This window comes from Nanorana parkeri, unplaced genomic scaffold, assembly GCF_000935625.1.
Source record: "Nanorana parkeri isolate BGI_ZX_2015 unplaced genomic scaffold, ASM93562v1 scaffold408, whole genome shotgun sequence".
NCBI lineage: Eukaryota > Metazoa > Chordata > Amphibia > Anura > Dicroglossidae > Nanorana > Nanorana parkeri.
In genome coordinates, this window is record NW_017306676.1 from 252836 (window position 1) to 275165 (window position 22330).

A 22330-nucleotide genomic window follows, 5' to 3' on the forward strand; every position below is an offset into this window, starting at 1 on the left:
TGCCGGTCCCGAGATCCGCTGTGCCCGATGCGGCCGGGACCGGCACGGCTCTGTGAAAGGAGATCAAAGGGAGTTCAGTATATGAACTCCCTTTGATCTCCTCTCAGTCTGTAACAGGTCCCGGCGCAGCCCCGTCCAGCGTTACGTGGACGAGCAGTGGCGCCGCCCCCGGCAGTCCCACGTCATTCAGGTCCGCCTCCCTCTTCGGCTTAAGCCGCAGGCCAGCACTTGTCTGGCATTCCAGGAATCAATCCGGACGCCAGACACTGCCTGCAAGTCTGTGTGCACCTCCTCCAGAACCGTACCTCTCCCCCATCCACTCGGCTGCAACAAGGATCAAAGACACTGGGACTCCTGCTGCAGCAGCAGCTATCTAAGAAACGTGCAGCTACAATGGTGGATCTTCCTCTCTCACCCACAGGGGTTTCTCAGAAGCGCAAGTAGTATCTTTTTACTCATCTGCTCATAATGCTCTGCACACTGACTTTAAACAAGTTCCTTCACTAACTGAGTTGTCATTCTGGTCATACGAACTTTTATTTTACTGAATGCAGTTAATATACTGAGGGGTCTATTCACTAAGCTGCCGAGGGCAGCCGAGTGAATGACCGATCAGAAGTGAAGTGAGCCGAACACTGTTCGGCTATTCACTTCAGGCTGGTACGGCTGATTTCAGCCGTACATCGGCTGAAATCAGCCGTACATCGGCTTGCTTCGTGTGGCTTCGGATCAGCCGAACATGCTCAGCATGTTCGGCTGACCCGAAGTGCAGAAGGAGTTCGACTCAGCCGATCCAACATCTGGATCGGCTGAGCCGAACCTCCGGCAGGCTTCACACTGCTGTTCGGGCTATTCTTAAAGATCCCGAACAGCAGTGAGTGAATAGCCGAATGCCGCTGAGCGGCATTCGGCTCGGCTGTTCTGCTCGGTCCCTCAGAGGTACCGAGCAGAACAGAAAAAGAGTTAAAAAAGGTTAAAAAAGTAAATAGAAAACGATTGTGCGGAGCTAGCAGTGACAGCTAGCTCCGCCCAATAGTTTCCTATTGTCCGGCGGCTCTGCTGCTGTAAAAAAAACAAAAGTAAAAAAAAAGAAACATATTTCAATTTGCAATAGCCAATAATAAACTAGCAATGTACCCGCCCTCTGCTGATGGACCTGATGGGGAACTGCAGAGGGCGGGTACAATGCTAGTTTACTATTGGCTATTGCAAATTGAAATAGCCAATAGTAATGTCCCAATGTTTTTCAATGGGAAACATTTTTTTTTCTATTCTGACATCGCTGGTGTCAGAATAAAGAAAAAAAAGACACAGCGGGGTTTCTCTCCTTGGCGGCCGGGAGCGACGGTCACAGTTGCCAGTGTGCTTATGTCAGCCCTCAACTGGTCTTTCTAGCCTTCAAATTGCTGATGTTATAGCTGGTGACATGTGCAGCACCACTGCAACTGCAGATATAAATAAAGGCTAGGGATGGCAAACGTTCTCAGTGAACAGGAGAAGAGAAGGGTTTAGTTCTGCTTTAAGGACATAGGTTAAAATAGGTTAAAAAAAATAAAGGAAGTATTTTGTGCTTGTACCTCTTGGCCAAGCAATGGCTGAGTTTCAATAGGGATTTTTCTTTTATGTTCCTCTTTCACAGGCATTAATGGCTTAAAAAATTTTGGTGGCTGTGGAGAAAACGTTTTGAATGAACCCGTCATCAAGGCTTGTGGACTCTCTGGGGCTCCACCTAGAGAAAAAATAAAATAGATCAGAGAAAAAAAAAAACTGGCGAGCTCTCAACATTTTTATACATGGCTTAGATTATTAGATTTCAGGGACCAGACATTTAGAGGCTGTCAAATAAATGGAGGTAGAGGATGCACAAGCTCTGTTTTCACACTTTTGTGTGGCCATAAAAATTGATAATGGTGATAATGGTTTATACAAGTATTACATCTCTCCACGGCATATGTGAAAGGTGATTACTTCTCAGGACACCTCACTATTCACATAAAAAACTGCAATTTAAAATAACTAGGGATGCACTGAAATTTTTCGTCCGCTGAAACATATCAGACGAAAATGGCAATTTTGGCAAAATGGCGGTGCATCCTTGCTTTCTCTCCTCCCCTCTGACACAGCGCAGCATCCAGCGGGGAGGAGAGAAACTGTCACAGGAGGAAGAGCGCTGCAGGGGAGGAGAGCGATGTGAGCGGCCGGCTTCTCTCCTCCCGCACTAAGGCGTTTCGGGGTCCATAATATTCCTCTTCATCAGGGCTTATGAATTACTTTATGAATTTTAGTGTTTGAAATGAATGACATTGAATGAAGTGAATCATTCCTTCTGTTGGAACCCTAAACATTCTTTACAACTGCTAACTTTTGTTATGTATCCTATTTCCAAACACTGAAAGGAACTAAGCCACACAGTAATCCATTAGCCTTGATAAAGGGGGTTATTGTAGACTCCCAAAATATGTTCTACTGATCTCTATATATAAAATACCATATTGGATTCTACTATCAACAGTGGCAACCCAGGTTGTTCTTTCTTTGGTTCCCCCTATTCTGGCCGCGGGGTTCCACCTTTTTGTGTGGTAGCAGCCCTTCCAAGAGAGTTTAGAGAAGAGAATTATTGACATATGTAGCACCTCTCTTGCAAATTTACATTTAAACAAACTATTTTTGTACAAGGCTAAGTTTCTGCATGATCTGTCTAATCTGAACACTGTTGTCAATAATTGTAATAGAACATACAACAGACCGCATACCTCCACCATTGCTTCTTCTAGGAGATTCAGTAAGCTGGCGTCCACAGCCTGATACATCTTTATAGCTGGAAGAGTAGTCAGACACATCTAGCTGGCTTTCTGACCATCCCTGTTTAAACATACCAAAGATTTCAGCACACAGCCCAATCATTTTCCTTCTCAATTGTGTTCACTATCCTCTATTATCCATATGCCATTAAATTATCACTAGCAAAGCTTGAGTCTATCTCATTAAAATGTCTTTGCTTACTGGCAACATAACTGGTTAACGGTGCCTTAACAGACTGTTATATAACTGCATGAAGTTTTATTCTCAAGACATGTCTGTCAGTTTATTCTTTGTGCAAGCACACCATATGTCAGGCTAATAGAGCAATCTTTCTTTTTTTAAGTTTTATTTTTGGACTGTCTATACATAACATATATTGCCATCCTTTAAAACTTAGTATTAGAAAAAAAGACCCTAAAGCAGGACCTTACCGGTACTTCACAAATATAGTACAATCTCATTTTTTACAAAGAAAAACCCCAAAAAACAGACCCATTTTGTATATTGCACACAAATAAATAAATCACATTCCCCCACAGCTTTCCAAGTTTTTAGCCCCAATGGCTTCATCAGGACATGATTTGCATGCTCTTTGATGTATAGAGCCGATTGCAGGGAACCCATGGAATTGGCACGTCTTGGTTTATGCAGCCTGGGTACATACTAACTTTCTATGTCTTTTTTAAAACTCTGTGACCCCTTAAAGGGCATCTGGCTCTTTCTAGGGTGAGCTTTGATTTAAGTCACCACAACTCTATTTTATGCTATTATCTCCTGATTAAGTAAACTATCTTTTAAACAAGTTACCCAACCTATGAGCTGAGGAGGAATGGGATGTATTCATTTTTGTGTAATATATACATTGGGTCTGTTTTTCTCCCCTGGTTTTTAATGAATTTTCTGAAATGGTTTTAAGAAGAACGTTTTAGAAGTAGATATTTTATAAATAGATTTGTACTACTGTGTATCTGTAAGGTACCACTAAGTTGCAGTATTACAGTCATTTTTCCAATACTGTGTAACATGGGATGTTGGTACTAAATAGGCTTATATGTATGTTCTGTTATTTAGTTTACTTTGTTTTAATCATTATATAATATATAAACCTGTAATTTTGCAATGGTGTTAATACTTTATAAAACTATAAAAAAAAATGATATAATAAATGACCGAGCGAATGACTGATCTTTCTAACAAAAAAACTTTCTGCACACATAGACTCCCATTGGGTACATTTTCTTGCTTTCACCAATGGAGAAAGGAATGCTACAGGTTGCAGCCATTCATGAGAAATAAAGACAAATTGCACGGTAGGTGCAATTGCATGGTAGAGTGCGTTAATCGCACAGTAGTATGCGATTATTGCACTGTACTAGTGTGAACGGGCCCTCAAAAAAACTGAAATACATACACAACCACAGACACAATATCACAATCTCACAGACATTCTCACACACACACATACATACAAACTCCCCAAAAATATATATATAAAAAAAAAAATTAACCTTTTTCTTAAGGTCCATCCAGTCTCCCTACCTTTACGAGAACTGAAGTGGATCCAAAGCCTGGGCTCCAGAGTGGGCTGCTGTGCTGTGATGGAGCACATGTGCATTGCTTGTACAGCTCCCTTGCGCACCATATAGAGGTCCCGGGAGCCAGAATGTGATGTCACTCTCGTCCGGGCACCACTATAGGACACATGAGGGAGCTGTAAGCAATGCAAGTATGGATGGAGCTCCCTCATGACCATAGCCCCATCCCACCTCAAGCTGACACTCGGTGCAGGGCAGCATATTTGAATGGCTGCTTGGCGCGAGAGCTGACAGTGCTGCGCTAGGGGGAGCACCTAGAAAAGTGGAAGGCATGCAGCGACCCACTGAACACAGGGTCGCAACCCACTTTTGGGTCACGACCCACCAGTTGAGAACCAAGGGCCTAGAACCATTACATGATCCAGCCATTACAAAAATATGTAAACCAATGACATTTAGCTTAATAAAGCACAAACAACTTTCATAAAATGTTGTTTTTACCCTTTCTCATCAACTTATGCACCCCAGTGCTGCATATCTCCTCCAGCCACTTTTTGTCTATATGCACTTGCTACCTCGTCGGCTGCACAACATTGATTTCCTGATAGTGACAATAGTGGACCATCCCGTGCAATGTGTGTCAGGGAGGCTGCTTGTAGTCTCCATCAGGGGAGTATGTGGCAGGGTAAAAAAATGCAGTAGCACAATTGGTAGATAATTGTTACTCAATAACAGGAAATGCCTGAACAAGGACCTTCATGACAGGATTCCCAGATAATTAGTTAAATAATGAGTTGCAAATTTAAAAACACTAATCTACTTTAATGGCTGGATTGTGTGAATGTTTATGGTTTATGGTTTTCATACAAAGAGCAGAACATTTCTGGCAGTGTGCCCAAAGCAATCTAATTTACCTTGTCATCTTCGTCAAAGCCAGACAAATCCAGGCGGCTAGAAGAAACCTAAAAAAAAAAAAAAGAGAACACACGAATATGAAACACATATGTTTACATTATAAGTATTGAGCATTTCTAAGAAAATGTATAGTGATGTTTTATACATTATATAACGGCTGTTCCTGATTGAAGGCAGATTATTTATAAACATAACCAGATCCATTTCTTCTACCAAATAACATGAATTAATACATCATAAAACTAAATGGTACTAACAAGTTTGGACACAGTAAAGTGGAGGTACTTACATTGTGCATGTTGGGTGTGCTCAAACTTCTCCGAATGTGCTTTGTTTTGTTTGCAATGGCTTCCTTAACTGTCACTGCCTAAAACAGAGGGAAACATACACACATGCTAATTTTATACATACTAAGGGGTCTATTTAACAATATTTTCACATATTTCTCTAATGGAGTCTTAAGTGAAAAATGCATAAATATTGGGTGAAAGTTCTATAAAACTTGGGTGAAAACATTGATAAACTGACCCTCTAAATATATGGCTTGAATATTGCTGCAGTATGAAGCTATTTTTTACCTTCATGTGCTATTAAAGATTATTTGATTTCAATTTCCTGTCGAGTTTGTTATGTTATCAATAACACATTCATTTTTACCTTTATTTGAAGGGCATATGGTAAATTCATTGGATTGAGCAAGCTTGTCCCTCGATGCTAGATACTTTCCTTTTTATACCCAGCTATAGAGTCCACTCCATGAACATATAGCAGAGAAGGGCTGAAATACTTCTCTTTCTTGGAGAAAATGCTGCACCAGTCTCCTTCAAGTGTTGCTCACATACCCAAACCAGACTTTTTGCCATATGAAATCTGCTGCAGGGGAAGCTTAGCCTATGCGAACCCTGCCCCCCTCCATTTAATGAAAATCATTTGCTGAAGGAAATCCTAAACTGGCATTATCGTTAGGATATATACACAAAATACTAATGAGTTAATAAATCTACCAAATTTAACTTAATAAATAATTTTAAAATCTGAGCTAATCTACCCAAAAGTGAAACTCAACTCCAATACATATTATATACACATTTTTACTTTGTGCCCTTGCTCTTTTCAAATAAACAACTTTTAAATTGAAAAAAGCCTCATGCCCCACCACATTCATCACTCCTGATTTTGTTATGACACTTGCCTGTCTCAATCGCTCTAGACTCAGAATGTTCTCCACCTGTAGAACACCCCGTGTGTATTTCTCAATATAGGTCTCTCCATCAGAAGTGGCTTCATACTCATTCCTTGCTGCCATCAAAGCCAGGGTTTCTCTGTCCTCAGCCTCTTCTGTTGCCTGTCAAGTGGAAAAGATTGCATCTTTCACATATTCCAGAAGTCTCATATTAACTGTAAATTAAATTAATCTGCATATTTTAGGCTCCTTTCATTTCAGAGGATGTTTTGTGCTTGGTCATTAAACTTATTTGGTCTACTGTGATAACAGTCATGGTGGGAGCAGAAGCCTCTATATAAAGTATGGAGGTGCCCCATTTAAGTAAAGAACAGATATAAAAATGTAATACATGCTTCAGGTGCTGCATATTCTACTTGAAACCGAGAGATATTTTGAGATAGAGCTTAATCTTCAAGGAAAATATCATCTCCCACAAATTTCACTGAAATATCAGACGGGGGAAGGGATAGAAAAGATCGGTTACTGCTCTGTACATTTTATTTTGAGCTATAGAGCCATGTGAACAACAGGAATTTTCAACCAGATTAAAGAAACTGGAAAATGTAAAAAGCAGCTTTCAGCTCCCCCAAAAAAAAGTTATTTTTATTTTAACAACCTAATATTCAGAAACCCACCTTTGGGATATTGGACACAATTTCATAGCTTACTCCACAGTAATAGAGGCTATTCTTGGTAGACATACGTCTTTTTAGGCTTTGTGTAAAACTCTGTAGGAAAAAAACAAGAGAATACTTTAAAGTAGTTTTTTTTCTCAGTGTAAATATTTCAAAATGATTAGTAATGCCAAATTAAATATGAAAAACACAGGTCAAACTCATGCATGGCAGACACCTTTCAACAAAGAGTTGCAGTGCAGTTCTTTGAGAAATTGGGCAGCTTTGCTAAAAGTAACACTTTAAAAAATGTGTATATTTATTTTTTTATTTTACATTGTATCTTCATTTGTGTAAAAGTGAAGTCCATTTCCTTTCAACCGACAGCCCAAAAAATCTGTACCTACATGTTTATGTTTCCAAGATGTCACTGCTTATTATCCATTAACACAAATAATGGATAATATCCTTTCCTGACATGTGTCCAAGTGCAGCAGGGGTTTAGGCTGAACTCAAAACACATATACAATACGCACATTAAAGGAGAACTATGGGGTGAGCAGAAACATGCACCTATCCGCTCACTTCCCGATCGTCTCCTTGTCGGGATCCGCTTCAGCTGCGGCGTCTCAGTATACCGCGAGCAGCAGCTACAGCTCGCAGTATACTGAGCCTAGGGTGACGGGAGGATGCTAGTTTGTGTCCTCCCGTTACCCTAAGGAGAACTATGGGGAAAAGCCTTAACCCCATAGTTCTCCTTTAAAAGACTGGGAGCTGGGTGGTGTCAGCTATGTATTCCTTAAAGAACAACTGCCCAAGCCTCCTCTCCCCTGTTCAATCACAGAAAGCTTTGTATTTTGCGAATTCTGTGATTGGGAAACAGGAAAGGAGGGGCAGGCAGAAGATGGGAGACCTGCTGTTTAGCACCCTTGGAGATCTAGTGTGTGGGAGCAGCAGAAGTATAGAGATAGCTATACTAACTGCACTCAATGTTACTGTAAATTGTAAGAAGAAAAAAAGAGAGAGAGAGAGCTACAGGAGGTGGCCTACACATACTATTTAGTAAGCCAGCAGATTTTAAATAGTGATAACTTTCCTGAAGTTCTTCTTTCACCGTATCAGAGGAAGTGTCATCCTTTTGGCTGTGCGGATTGGCAAATTTGTGTAAATCTCATGACCAGATGAACAGAAAAACAAATTGTTTGGCAGGTAAATTGCTTTCTATAAATTGCATCTGTGCATTTAGATGTTAGCACATTACAAACTGTTGATGTGTTCTTACTCTGTATATAACTTACATGTTAATGGTCGTTTAACTTGGCTCAGTACACAACTAAAACGGAAAGTAAAACTGAAGGCAAAATCTTTTTTTTTAAATTAAGTTTTGAAAAGAATAAGGGAGGGTTATAATCACTGACAGCTCTTTTTTTGCCATTTGTGTGCCATTGTGGAGGTTTCCCTTAATTTCCTGTTCTAGTGATAACTCAAATAAAAACCTGACAGGTGTTTTAATCCCTCTCCACTATCCAAAACGGAAAAAAAAAGGTTTTGGCTTCAGTTGCACTCTAATGAATCTTGTTGCTCAAATAATCAATTTATAAATGCCAGATACCTTTGCGTATATAAAATGCATTAAAATATGTTGAAAACATCAGGTACCTGTTTATTATATACATTGACAGCAATTCTCTTTCTGAGAACCAGCTCCAGAGCAGCTGGGTGACTGAGTTGCACTGTAATCTTCACAATAAGATAGATGCGCTCATTCTGTGGAGTGACCCTATTCAAGTGCATTGAGTTATGGATTGCGGAGTCCCAGGAAGCAGTGGCTGAAACCTGCCGATAATAAAGAGTACATTTTGTATTAAGGTATTGGTGGCAGGTATTAAATGAAGAATTACAAAAATTGCCCAGACTTCTTTAGGTCTAAAATAAGATATGTGATGAAAATGTAAAGGTTTTATTTAAACATTTCATTAGCATGTTGATGAGGGGGGAGGGAGAAAGCAGTGAAGACAGATATAAGCAGATTCAAATGCATACACGCACACACACACACACATACACACACTTTAGTTATTTTGTCATGCTGAGCCTTGTCATAATACTGAAGTGTACTGGCAGAGATACATGTGCAACTGCTCCAGATTCTGACTGCTCCAGTTTTGATAAATCCCCCCCTCATGAGTTTTAGGAAAGTACTGTATTTTAAGATATTAAGATAACATTAATGTTGGCACATACATCCACAAGGGTGCCCACACATTTTTTTTGATGTTGGTAAAAATATAGATGTCTTTAGACTTTACAAGCAGATAATTATTGCAGCATCAAAACAAGATCAACACAGAATGGGGGGAATTTATCAAAACTGAATCAGACAAAATCAGCAGCAGATGCACATGGCAACCAATCAGATTTCAAAATGAAAGATAGAAGCCGATTGGTTGTCATGCACAGCTGCTCCAGATTTGCGGTTAGTGTCCAACATGTGCTGCATTTCCCTACACTACACATGCATTTAGTTTAGATGCGGAACAGCTAGGATCTTTCAGCACTGACTATGCATGGGAACAGCTACATCCAATATCAACTCACAGTTCCATATACAAACTGCACAGCTCACCCATCTTCAATGCCTTTTGTTCCACACCCAGTGCTCTGGACAACCTCTCTTTCAGAGGTAAATCACATAATTCAGAAAACAAAAGAACTGCCGCCACTGTTCTTTCGAAAATCTCAATTGGTTTCTGCATCAATACACAGGCAACCACTTACACATTTCTGTCTTTACAAAGCCTTAATCATAGCTAGTTGCAAAACTAGCTATGACCAAGGCCAGGTGAAGGCAAAAAACGTGTTAGCGGTTGCCTGTGTATTGATGCATGAAGATTAAAGAGATTTTTCAGAGGAACACTGAGTGCCGGTATTCTTTTGCTTTTAACATCAAACTCGCACATCTAAAATATAGTGAAAAACAAATTCTAGCTTGAATATGGCTATTGTTAGTTCGGTATCAAGCCCTTATTTATTAACCATCTCCAGTGCACAAAACACATATCAGATGTGACCGTCATATTACCTCTTCATCGCTGTGCTTGATGATTGGCAGGTAGTAAAACTGGCTCCCGTGCTCCTTTGGTAATATAGAATTAACACCTGCTGCATGTGAACCCACAAGCTGCTCATTGGCACTGAGATCATCAGCTATTGGAAAGTAAAAATGGGAAAGTGCCTACTTAGAATAATACCACAAAATAACACAACCTGGAAATGGCAAACTGTGTTAACAACAGTAGATGTTACAAAATTATATAATTTATAGCAGTATATTGCTCCCGATCCTCATCAAATCTTCAGAGACCATCATATATCTTCATTGAGTGCGCTTCATAACACAAAACAAAGAATAATGCCAAGAAGCTACTGACAACTGATCAGACTGCAGCTTTCAGTTATGTAAAATTGGCAGAGTTTTCAGTTAAATACTCTCATCATAGCTCTTTGTACTGTGCTAGAAAACACAGCAACAAATTGTGTCAACATGTCACCTAAGACCAACAATATTCTTACCATTAAGATCTAGAAAGAGGACAGGGATGTGTGTTTCCATTCCAGCTGGAGGAGTCCTGTACAGATAAAGGAACCAGTCAATAAAAAGTGGAGGTAAAGAGAAAAGGTGTTTGCAGTAGAATTTCTAATTGATGAATTACCAGAATAACACAGATTACACCATTTTCAGGATAAAGTCAAGAAAGTACAGCAATGGCTGCAGCTTGGCTCTTGTAGGATTGTTTGGTCTCCACAGGAGGGAATGTAGAGAGTGTTAAATAGAAACTATGATGGTTTTGGGTGAGGTTTGTTAATTTTTAAATAAAGTTACACGTTTACATTTTTTAATTTTATATCTAGAGTGGGATGGGAAACTCATTTCACTCATACAGTTGTATGTGCAAATTTAGTTTGACTTTTTGGGTTCTGTCAACAGGCTTTTTCTGGGAAAGCAGGTAGGCATAATCTGGAAACATGTGAAAAGGACCAATGAACTCTACCTGTTCGCTGGAAATAAAATATGAAATATCGATATGACTTTTTAAAATATTTTCCTGACCAAAAAAATAAAAATTTATTTTTTAGGTCCTATTCAGGAAATGAAAAAGATGCAATTCACAAAGTTATAGCACAACTTAGGTTTTTTTATTTTAGCCATATGACTCTTGAAATCTCATTGGACTGGAAAAAAAAACGCCAGGAGGTTACTTTTTTCATTACAACATATTTACAAACTGAGACCTAAAAGTAATATTGGAAATATTCTCCATATACTTTGTGATGTATTTGATTATTACTTTTAGAATACAATATTCAGAGTATGGTGTAGTGCGAACCTTCCATGTCTGAGTTGTGCTTTTGCAGTTTATTCTCATGTAAATCAGCCTCTATTTTACATCCGCACATCTAGATGACTAGCATTATTTGTCTTAAAGTTATAAATACAGACAGCTTTTCTTTTTAATTCTTCTTATGCAGTAATTCACACTTAAATTGAAGTCCATCATGGGAGAGAGCTTGGAGGGGTGGCTACTTTACAACACACACACACAGGGACCATGGGGAACAAAAGTAGCCACCGCTCCAGAAGGAAGGACAGTGTCAGCACAAACTCAGAGATGATTTGAGGATCTACAGTTGAGTGATAAACAAATAAGATACATTTTTGTTAATAGTTAAGGTACTTGAAGGCTTTTTGAACATGTATCTTCGGAGTTTAGTGTAACTTTAATGTGACCCTGTCAGTATAGAGTCAAAATGAAAGTAAAGGCACCCTGTAAAAGGAAATGCTGTATATTTACCTATCCAACATGCCCATGTCTTAAAGTTCTGTTGTGTTACCAATCTCCGACCGCGGCAGGTATCCATCACTTCCAGGTGTGTCAAATACATGCTTCCCATGGGTGCTGTAGTTCCTCTCGCTGGTTGGTATGTCTTGTACTGATGTAAGAGCTGGTGAGAAGAACCACGGTGTGCGGCAGAGAAGCAGGCATTTCACACACCCGAGTGTGTCAGATACCTACAGCTGCTGGAGATCATCAAAATGGCAGTTTTAAGTCATGGGTTGCAGCTGTTGGATAGCTGCAGTGGCCAGACATAAGAAACACTGAGGAGTTTAAAGACACAGGCCACCAGAAAGGTATGGATACAGAATTTTCTTTTACAAACAAATTTACTACCTAATAGTTACAGGGTCACTTTAATAGCTGTAAACTAACCAATTTGCTGGAGCTCCAGGAATGTCACTTCCAGGTGCTGGTACAAGTACTGCATTCCTCTCTTCTGTTAGGCCCACCCACTGTTCAACCAGTCGTGCCTCCCGTTCAATATCATCTTCAGTTTTTTCTGTAAGAGTCAAAATAATGCAATGAAGAATCATATTCACTTACATCTGTAGAGATTCTGAGACCCATTTGGTCTAAGAAAAATGTTTATATTTCCTTGTTGGTGAATTTAATCACAGTGGAATACTGTGCGTTTAAAAAACATCCAACTGTAACTGTAGACAAATGCGACAACCCTCCCTCCTTCTAGTCAACAAGTAAAGTGTTTCTAGCTCCTCACAGGTAGTGCACTCTCAACTGAGTTCAGGGAGATCTGGTACAAAAATGTCCAACCTGCTTCATCCACTTAAGGCTAGCATGCAAGGATTGTATGCAAAAGTACTAAATAATTTGTGTCAGAGGATTCAGTTTAATGTATTACTATTATTATTATACAGGATTTATATAGCGCCAACAGTTTGCGCATCGCTTTACAATATAAGGACGACATTACAATACAATTCAAGATGGTAAGGAGGGCCCTGCCCGTGAGGGCTTACAGTCTAAAAGGGAGGGGGAAGTGATACACGAGGAGGTAGCTGTGTGTGGATGAATTGTTTGAGAAAGTGATAGTTCAGTGGTTAGGTTGAGGTGGGATAGGCTTCCCTGAAGAGATAAGTTTTAAGGGATCGCCTAAAGGCAGTCAGAGTGGGAGATAGACGGACAGGTTGGGGTAGAGAGTTCCATAGGATGGGAGAGGCTCTAGTGAAGTCCTGGAGGCGAGCATGGGAGGAATTGATGAGGGAGCTAGAAAGCAGAAGGTCTTTTGAAGAGTGGAGGGGACGGTTAGGGCGATACTTTGATACAAGGTTTGAGATATAGCCAGGGGAGAGTTGTGGATGGCTTTCCAGTGGTTGTTAATATTTTGAATTTTGTCCTTTGGGCTATTGGAAGCCAGTGCAGAGATTGACAGAGGGGGGTTGCAGACACTGAGCGGTTGGTTAGGTGAATGAGTCTAGCAGCTGCATTCATGATAGACTGAAGGGGGTATAGCCTGTGTAGTGTAACCAATGAGGAGGGAGTTGCAATAGTCAAGACGAGATATAACAAGTGAGTGGATGAGTCATTTTGCGGTTTCTTTGGTGAGGAAGGGGAAGGGGCATATTTTGGAGATGTTACGAAGGTGAAGACGGCAGGATTTGGATAGTGATTGGATGTGGGGAAGAAAGGAGAGGTCCAAGTCAAGGATGACACCTAGGACCTTGGTGTTGTAGGTACCTTATATAATGATACATATAATTCACAGTGCCACACCTGATGTTTGATTTGGGGTATATAAGTTGAAGGGGGTGGGAGGTGGTAGAGTTTTTGTTTAATACAAAGGTACACCTGCACTTCACCACAGTGGTATGTCTGGAGTAGTAAAATAAAGTCCAGTATCTTATAATTGAATATGTTCCAACTACTACTACACTTGTGTTAGTTGTACGCTGACAATGCACAACATATTTGTGGACTAAGGGGTGTCAGCCCTGCCTAGTTGTCTTTGGCTAAACTACTCAAACCCTCCCGCTATCATATTCTCCTCAAAATAGAGACTAATTGTTCTGTGGTCCAACAAAAGAACTGGGGTGGCTTGTTACTCTCCTTGAGATAACACAGGAAGTGTGCACAGGTTACAGGACAGCCCTGAATTTCTCAAGGAGAAATAACAAAATGCTTTCAATGGTATATAGAACAGATCAAAAGGAAGCCAATAAAAGAGGCTCATTGTAAGGGTTTACATACATCTAATGCTAGCCATACATGTCCCGAATATTGACTGGTTCCGGCAAAATCTGCCGAAATTCGAGTTATGGATGGCCCTGTCGGCACCACCTGAATCATCAAACTTTGATAATTAAAGAAGCTGAGGGGAAAATTATTGGCTGTACAGTGAATGCATCAAGTCAGACGCAGTCACTGTTTGCATATTAACAAATCTAGCTTTGTATGAGTAGCTTAAAGTATATTTCCACTTTTGCAGCCAAAGTGGGAACACACCAATGTTATATTTGTTACATGTTCCCATTCACATAGCATAAGCTAAAAAAAAAATATTAAAAGAATTCTTCTTGCAGTCTAAAGGCTGGCATTGTATGGTAACAAAGTTAATCAGAGAAACACAATCAACAAGTTTCCGTCCTTTTTATAAGTCTTTTTATAAGAACAGATCACTGTGAAGGTACTCAGAAAAACCTGGATCAAGCCATGTTGTCTGCTGCAACAAAACATCTAAAAAGGTAAGACATATTTTGTATTATTCTTTATGCTATGTGAATTGGGAACACATAACAGACATAGAGTGGTTTTCTCAAATTCGACTGCAAAAGTGGAAATAAGCGTTAAGTATATGGCACCATCACAAAAGGTCACTTTTCAACATATATACCTTGCTTGTTGATGATTTTTTGAATTTGTTCATCCAAGTATTCCTTGCGTTTAATTAGTGCATCTGACCACCTTTCACGCACACAGTTCAGGTCCTCCTCCTGTTCATTAGAAAAAAGAAAAATATATGACAGATTATTCTCACATTTTTTTTAATTCATGACTGTATCATATGAATTAAGTGATAATTAACAAATGATGCCATTAAAGAGTTTTATGCTGCCTTTCTATGTAAATCGGAGATGGGAAAACCTTTTATAAACTACTTGAGGATAAAAATTACATAATCATATATTCTTTGTGTAATCGCTAATTAAATCATGAACATACAGTGGGGGCGGATTGATCAAAACTGGAGCAGCTATGCATGGCAATCAATCAGCTTCTCTGTTTCATTTTTGAATCTTAACTGAACAAACTGAATAGAAAAGATGATTAGTTGCCCTGGGCAACTGCTCCAGATTTTGTCTGCCCCAATTTTGATAATTTCCCCTCACTATATATTGTTTTTGTACATCTGAGATCTTTTATTTATGAGTAAACATAAAAATACAACAACAAACTATTTCAATGGCATATGGGTAAAATAATGTTTGCCTGCTGTATTCCTTAAGGTGTTCAAAGAAAAACTGATTAATGCAATTGCACCATTAGCGTTGCAAGCAGCTGCTTGCCAGACTGTCAGCAGATCCAACAGTAAATATTTGATATCCATGCAAATTAAACCCCATCATGCATCATGCCCTGCCTTTGTTGGTGTCTGATGGGAACGCAGGAAGCATTAAGATATAGCTATTAGTTAGTGCGTTTGTGAATTAGCTTATTATTGTTAGTCGTATGTTGTAGATGTGATTAAATGTACAGCGTCCACCTGTTGCTTAAAGATAAAGCATCTTTGTTGCATTCATGTAAATTAGAGCATGTATACAAGGGCACTGGGCACCCAGAATACTTGGGGGACATGCTTATGGAAGACATTTTATGAACTAGTGCTACAATGTCGACAAAAGCTGCACTTTCAGTTCAGCCCTGGCAATTTAGCTCTCATGAGGCGGGTCCAGGAATGTATATATTCTAATAGGTATGAAAATGACACATCAGGGTTTAGGATTATTAGCAATATAGCACACTTTACTAACACAGCTGCTAAAATAGTAGAACCCCAGAAGGGGGTTTCTACTGTGAACAAAATGTGGTCCTCTTACACTGACAACATTCTTAATGCTTTTCAGGATCTTGCGATAGCTTTCACTTTTAACAATGCTAAAATTCTGTAATCGCTACTAAATTGTCACGACCAAACTCTATGGTAGTACAAACAATGGTAGCACCCATAAGCTTGGAATCTCAGTATATTCACCATAATGTATGATACTTCATAAACTTGACATCTCTGTACATAGTGTACATGTTTTGTGCAATAATGCAGAATTCTGTTAGACAGTATTACATATAGTGACACATATGTAAGCATTTTAGGCGATGGTTCAGTGATGGCAGTAAGGTGTGATTTTTTTTTTTCAAGCTCCCCTTGCCCAGCTCCATAAGCACAACCCTCTTTCCAAAATCCATTTCCCACGCTCCACAAGTTCTCCTTCCCCTTTTTTCCACGTTGTGGTGCAGAGCAGAACTTTGTCCCAAGCCAGGGGATTGAAAGCAGCCACTGTAATAATACCTGGTAACTATCCATATCATCACCACCAACATCATCATCTTTCTGGTAGGAGAAAATACATGATGTAAACAGGACATGCATTGCTTTCATCACATGGTAACAAAGCACTACTAATAATACATGATGTTATACACACAATAATCCATAGAGAAGGGCAAATTACATCTGTGAGGCACATTTGGCAGTAAAAAATAAACACAAACATCAATTGATGTACAAACAGAATTTGGTGGTATAGATACATTTGTTATAATCTACCGGTCTTTGTTTTATAGAAGAAATTTTAATAAAAGGATACTTAAAGTGCACATGTGCCCAGATTATGCAGACGTAAGTATTTACATATTCTGAACAAGTACTAAAAGCCTCCACTAACCTCTGTAACGGTAGGCACTGTAAAGAAATGTATCTTCAAAGTTTACAACAGAGGCACTGTGATCACAGTTTCTCTCCCCTTATTTTCTATGAAAGCAGAAACTTGGCAGCCTGTCAGCTTTCAAATGTAAGCAAGCAGCAGATGCTTGATAGTCGTTAGGCTAATGTTACACAGGCGATTCTGTCGCAGGACAGTACCGCTATTTTACCACCTACACGTTTTATTGGAATCACTACTTTGCTCTCTGAGTCAATGCTAGTGAGGGAGATTTAGCAGCATTTAAGGCCAACCAGAGTGTGATTCTATAGAAATAAAGTGGAAGCCTGTATTATGTGATTCTGTTGCTAGCAATGTGTTACCAGAATCAAAATCGCTTGTGTGACATCGGCCTTAGTAACAGAGTTAAACCTGACATCAGAATCTCTGTTGTGATCTTTGAGGATTAATTACTTCATAGTACATGCAGTAGCTACAGAGTAAAGACTTGTTCTAAAGCTCTTTAACTACTTGTACAAAAATCAGTAAATGTTGTGGATTGAAATAAAAATGTAATTATTTAAAAATATATCGCAAATATTTGTGTCCCTAAAATATAACTGGGGCTGTTACTAAAACCAAAGACTAGACACCACAAAGTACATGCTATTGACACCACAAACTACATGCTATTGATTTGTTAGTCAAAATGTTTTTCTCCTCTCTGTAGATCTCAAAAGATAGTTTTGTTTTGTTCATGGGCACTGACTTCCAGGGAGAGTTATCCCTATGTAATATTCAAGTTACAATTGGCTAATCACCAGCACTGATACATGGGAGGAAGGAGAGTCACATGCTCCTCTATACCCGAAATTACCAGGCATTTTTCTTCACCACTATTGGCTTAAGGGAAGATGATGTGGTGCTGCTGGTGGGGCTGCCTTTGAAGTGAAGCTGTTGATTTACCCTGCATGGTAGGCCTAGGGACAATGAAGCTGAGAAGGGATGTGCTTTATGATGCTGGATGTTCTCCAGCTAGAACGAGGATGGCTCTATCTGACTTGCTGCAGCTTCTAATCCTAGGTATTGTGAAAACATCTCATCTTAATTGCCTGAAACATTTTTCCATTAATTTGGCACTTAAATAAATATCCTTTATGGCACACATAATTTGCAGCATATTACGGATTCTGGTTTCACTATAATTACCTGATAACTGTCCAGCCCCTTCTGTAACTTGGTTGAGCGAGCTGTGATACAGCCAATCGAGACAGAGAGAATGGCTTCAACCAGGAGAGGCAATGTGCCAGAATTCTGCACAGGATTCACAGTCACCTGAATTCGCCGAGAGTGACCCTGAGTAAGAGAAAATCAAAAGGATGTTACCATGCAAGAAAACAAGTTCATTTTATAATCCATAAAACAAATGCTGATTTGATCACCTGTCTGAGTTGGAATACACCCCCTGTATTCACATCCTGTGCTTGATGCAATTCCACAGATGTATATTCCCCATTCTCATTTAGCTCATATATGGATATCCACATTTCTATTCTTCGAGTTACCTCACTCCACCTATAGAATAAAATGGAGCAGGGTTTTTATTTCAATATAATGCAAGATTTAAAGTCAGTGGAAAACATGATCAAAGTGTATGTAGAGTCAAGTTTTTCATGTTTTAGATAGAGTAGGGAAAGGTAAGGGGTCTGTGTCGAGGTGATTCAATAGGCAAATACAGCTTGCTTTTACATCAGTTTGAGAGTTGGGATCATTCAGAATACAATGAAGGTTCAGTTGATCTGCATTTAATCTGCATTTTCTGTTTCAGCTGCTTTTGCACTCCCATAGAATTGTATGTGGAGAGCAGGGGTTCTTAAGTTAACAAAAGCCAATTGACACTGGCCCTTAAAACTCTGTCAGAGTCCATTTGTGGAGATTTCCCTCCACATTCTGTCCTGGAGACACAACAGGAGGTGAGGAGAAATCTCCCCATAGTGAGTGAAGGCCCCACTTACACAGATGTCACTGGAATAGGTGTTCTTATTGGAACAACTGTAAAATGTTGGATTTTCTATGAACTTTTGTCCATTTGGTCAACTGGACAAATAGAGAAAAGGAAACTACCTAGTAGCAATGCAAACAACAATAAAAACATGACAAGAGCTCTAATCCTTCTCTACTTGATCCATAACGTAATAAAAATGTTATGGATATACATACAATTTACAAGGCATGTGACATCCTTATAGGTTCCTCTATTTGAAAGCACAAAAGAGAGTCGTCGTCTCTAGTGCAGATTAGTTTTATTCAAGTACAGGCATAAAGTTTAAATGGTACTCACAAAAAGTCCTTAGATAAAAAGTCTTGGGACCAAGAACCAGGATGAGGCAAGTGGACGTTTTGACAAGACAGTTCCTATGTGCCAGTAACGAAGGGGGCTTGCCCTGGAAACGCGTCAATGCTGGTTACTGGCACATAGGAACTGTTCTTGGTCCTAAGGCTTTTTATCGAAGGACTTTTTGTGAGTACCATTTTAACGGTTTGCCTGTACTTGAATAAAACTCATCTGCACTGGGGAAGGCGCCCCTCTCTTTTGTGCTTTCTTCTAGACACTATGCACCCATACTAAATCCTTTGGAGGAGCGGTTGTCTCTGGCGCTTTTAGTTTGCTTACCATAGGTTCCTCCATTTGTCTGCTATACATGTATGGTGACAAATTAGAATGTCAGACGAACACAGATTTACCTAAACATATTTCATGGCAATGCGTTCATAACCATCATATAAACAGAAAAATAAATAAATATCTACCTGTCTCGTAGTGTTCGAGATTTAGCATGGAGAGAATCAATCTCCCACACAGATCTTCCATTTCCAGCGCATCTGTGACCCCAAACTTCTATCGCAAGGGCACCCTCAGCGATAAACTCCAAAAACTCTTCTGTAATGCTAATCACATAATCCTACAGAAATATAAACACATGATGGTTGAATCTTTAGTATTAAAACTACTTCTGAGGCTCTGCATGTGCAGGGTAACAGAGATGGTTTCCTTCCAAAACAGCATCATTTTTCATTTGAAGATATCTTGTGTACTACCTAAATGGGTGTAAAGCTTACCATACATGTTATCATTTCACAGTACAATCCCCTTTAGTCACAAAAACTGTGTAAGGTAAGAATCTACCTAAACTACCCAATCAATTTGTATCCAATTAGGCAGGACTTGGTAACATAAGAATCTACCTAAACTACCCAATCAATTTGTATCCAATTAGGCAGGACTTGGTAACATAAGAATCTACCTAAACTACCCAATCAATTTGTATCCAATTAGGCAGGACTTGGTAACATAAGAATCTACCTAAACTACCCAATCAACTTGTATCCGATTGGGCAGGATTTGGTAACATAAGAATCTACCTAAACTACCCAACCAATTTGTATACAATTAGGCAGGACTTGGTAACACAAGAATCTACCTAAACTACACCAATCAATTTGTATCCAATTAGGCAGGACTTGGTAACACAAGAATCTACCTAAACTACCCAATCAACTTGTATCCAATTGGGCAGGACTTCATTTACTGACAACTACATAGTTGCTGGTAGATCTAAAGGAGATTGTACAGTCAGTTTTTAACGTGTGTGGTGAGCTTACAAATAGCCACAGATGGTAAAAGATATCTTACAGAAGACAACACATGACGAGACATCTGCCCGTTTTCTAGTGCCTCTTGCTGCCGAGAATCTGTTGTGATCTTTTCCTTGATGGATGCAGCACAACACACAGTAAAGGCTTTGTTCTCTCCACAGGAAAAGGAAACAAATGCCAGATATACAAACATGTAAAATAATAGTCATTTTGATGATATATACAAACATGTAAAATAATAGTCATTCTGATTATATATACAAACAAGTAAAATAATAGTCATTCTGATGATTGGAAGTGCTCAGTACTACACCTCTACTACCCTGATCAGCTTGGTTGTACCGTCTGCTTTTATCAAGCTGTCTATGATCAACCTGTCTCATAGAGCAGAAGGCACAACTAATGTGGAATACCTCACAGGTTTAAACGTTGCATGTTTAACATGAACCTGTGGCAAGACCATGGACAGTCAAGTATTTACATATTCTTAACAAGCTGTAAAAGCGCGTTAAAAACAACAGCAAGCGTGGAGCTATTCATCTAAAAAATTAATAGAAGAGGCACTGAAGTCCAAGTCTTTCTCTCAGCAGCTCAGCTCCCATTGCCTCCCTAGCAGTAACTTGTCAGCCTTCCAATCTCTAATGTAAACACGGAGAAGAGTGAGCTGAGCTGCTAAAATAGACATGAACAACTTCAGTGATTTTGCTGTGAATTTTGAGGATGAATTGCCCCACAGCACCTGAAGCTACAGAGATCAGAGAGGGCTTGTTCTGAAGCCCGTTTACTAATTGTTAAGTATATGTAAGAACTTCTCCATAGTCCATGGGTTTACTTCCAGTAACATTTTATGTGATGGAATCACCTTAGAATGTGTAAAGTTTACAGTAAACTGAGCATCTTTACTCCTTGGTGAAGGCATGTCAGGATTGACCATGGGTGGTGCTATGGTAGGCTCTGACTGATCCCAGAAGGTGTACTGACAGAATACAAAGTTTGACAGGTTTAAGGGAAGGCCCGTAGCTTCTTTTATCTTCACCTGTAAATAATGGAGATATATTTTAGTATTTTTAGAATCAACATTATTACATTTCCCTATTCCAAAAGTTTACTTTATACAGAATAATAGTCCTTTTCCATATATTTTCACACTGAAATATTTTTGATGAAAACTAAAGCTCAACATATTAAAAGGACTTTCTGGCAGTATGCTACCAAGCAATCTAAGCACAAAGCTTAACATAAAGCGGTCACAAATTTGGGCAATTCAAACTTAGCTTAGGATAAAATTATACAGAGGTTACTTTCAGTAAAGACTGCATGTCAAAATGATCAGTAGATTCAGAGATATTGGCAGCCAAAGTGGCAAATTTTAACAGTGTTATTCATAAAAGGGTGAAGAGTTTGGAGAAGGCAGGAGAAGTGAACAATCTAGGACAACATATCTGAACAGGAAAGTGAGCTGAATTAGAGAATTTTTCCAAATCAGCTATTGTGGCCTAGATTGTTCACTTCTCCTGCCTTCTCCAAACTCTTCACCATTTGTGAATAGACCTGTTAATATTTCTGTAAAAGATGAGCTTTGGTTCTTCCCAGTTCAACTCTCATGCCTCTATATTGGTCACTGAGGCCGCCGTTACATGAAAGGACTAATAAAAAGGCTTAAGAGGCAAAAGCAGGGGGGCTGAACTGAAGTATTTTTAGAATAGTTGATATTTCCATATTAATTCAGATGCCTATCTCTGGATCTTCTTAATGCCCAGGTCTGCAACAAGTTTACTGTAACTGAATATGTCAAACTTGTTTAGCCCTA

The 22330-nt window shown here is 39.3% G+C and overlaps 1 protein-coding gene across 3 annotated transcripts in view; it reads right to left on the minus strand.

Moving 5' to 3' along the window:
• Positions 1–22330, minus strand: part of KIF13A (kinesin family member 13A) — a 165593-nt gene that overhangs the window by 7603 nt on the left and 135660 nt on the right. For 2 of the 3 annotated variants that reach the window (XM_018559632.1, XM_018559635.1), the window contains exons 22-37: positions 21383–21556; positions 19675–19826; positions 18306–18438; positions 18073–18219; positions 16512–16553; positions 14838–14937; positions 12362–12488; positions 10665–10720; positions 10174–10298; positions 8751–8927; positions 7113–7205; positions 6445–6597; positions 5542–5619; positions 5252–5299; positions 2754–2862; positions 1578–1729 (exon numbers count right to left, since the gene is read on the minus strand). In XM_018559632.1, the coding sequence (XP_018415134.1) occupies positions 1578–1729; positions 2754–2862; positions 5252–5299; positions 5542–5619; positions 6445–6597; positions 7113–7205; positions 8751–8927; positions 10174–10298; positions 10665–10720; positions 12362–12488; positions 14838–14937; positions 16512–16553; positions 18073–18219; positions 18306–18438; positions 19675–19826; positions 21383–21556 (1866 nt within the window). The remainder of the gene's footprint in view (positions 1–1577; positions 1730–2753; positions 2863–5251; positions 5300–5541; positions 5620–6444; positions 6598–7112; positions 7206–8750; positions 8928–10173; positions 10299–10664; positions 10721–12361; positions 12489–14837; positions 14938–16511; positions 16554–18072; positions 18220–18305; positions 18439–19674; positions 19827–21382; positions 21557–22330) is intronic. The other variant, XM_018559634.1, reaches the window with a different exon arrangement.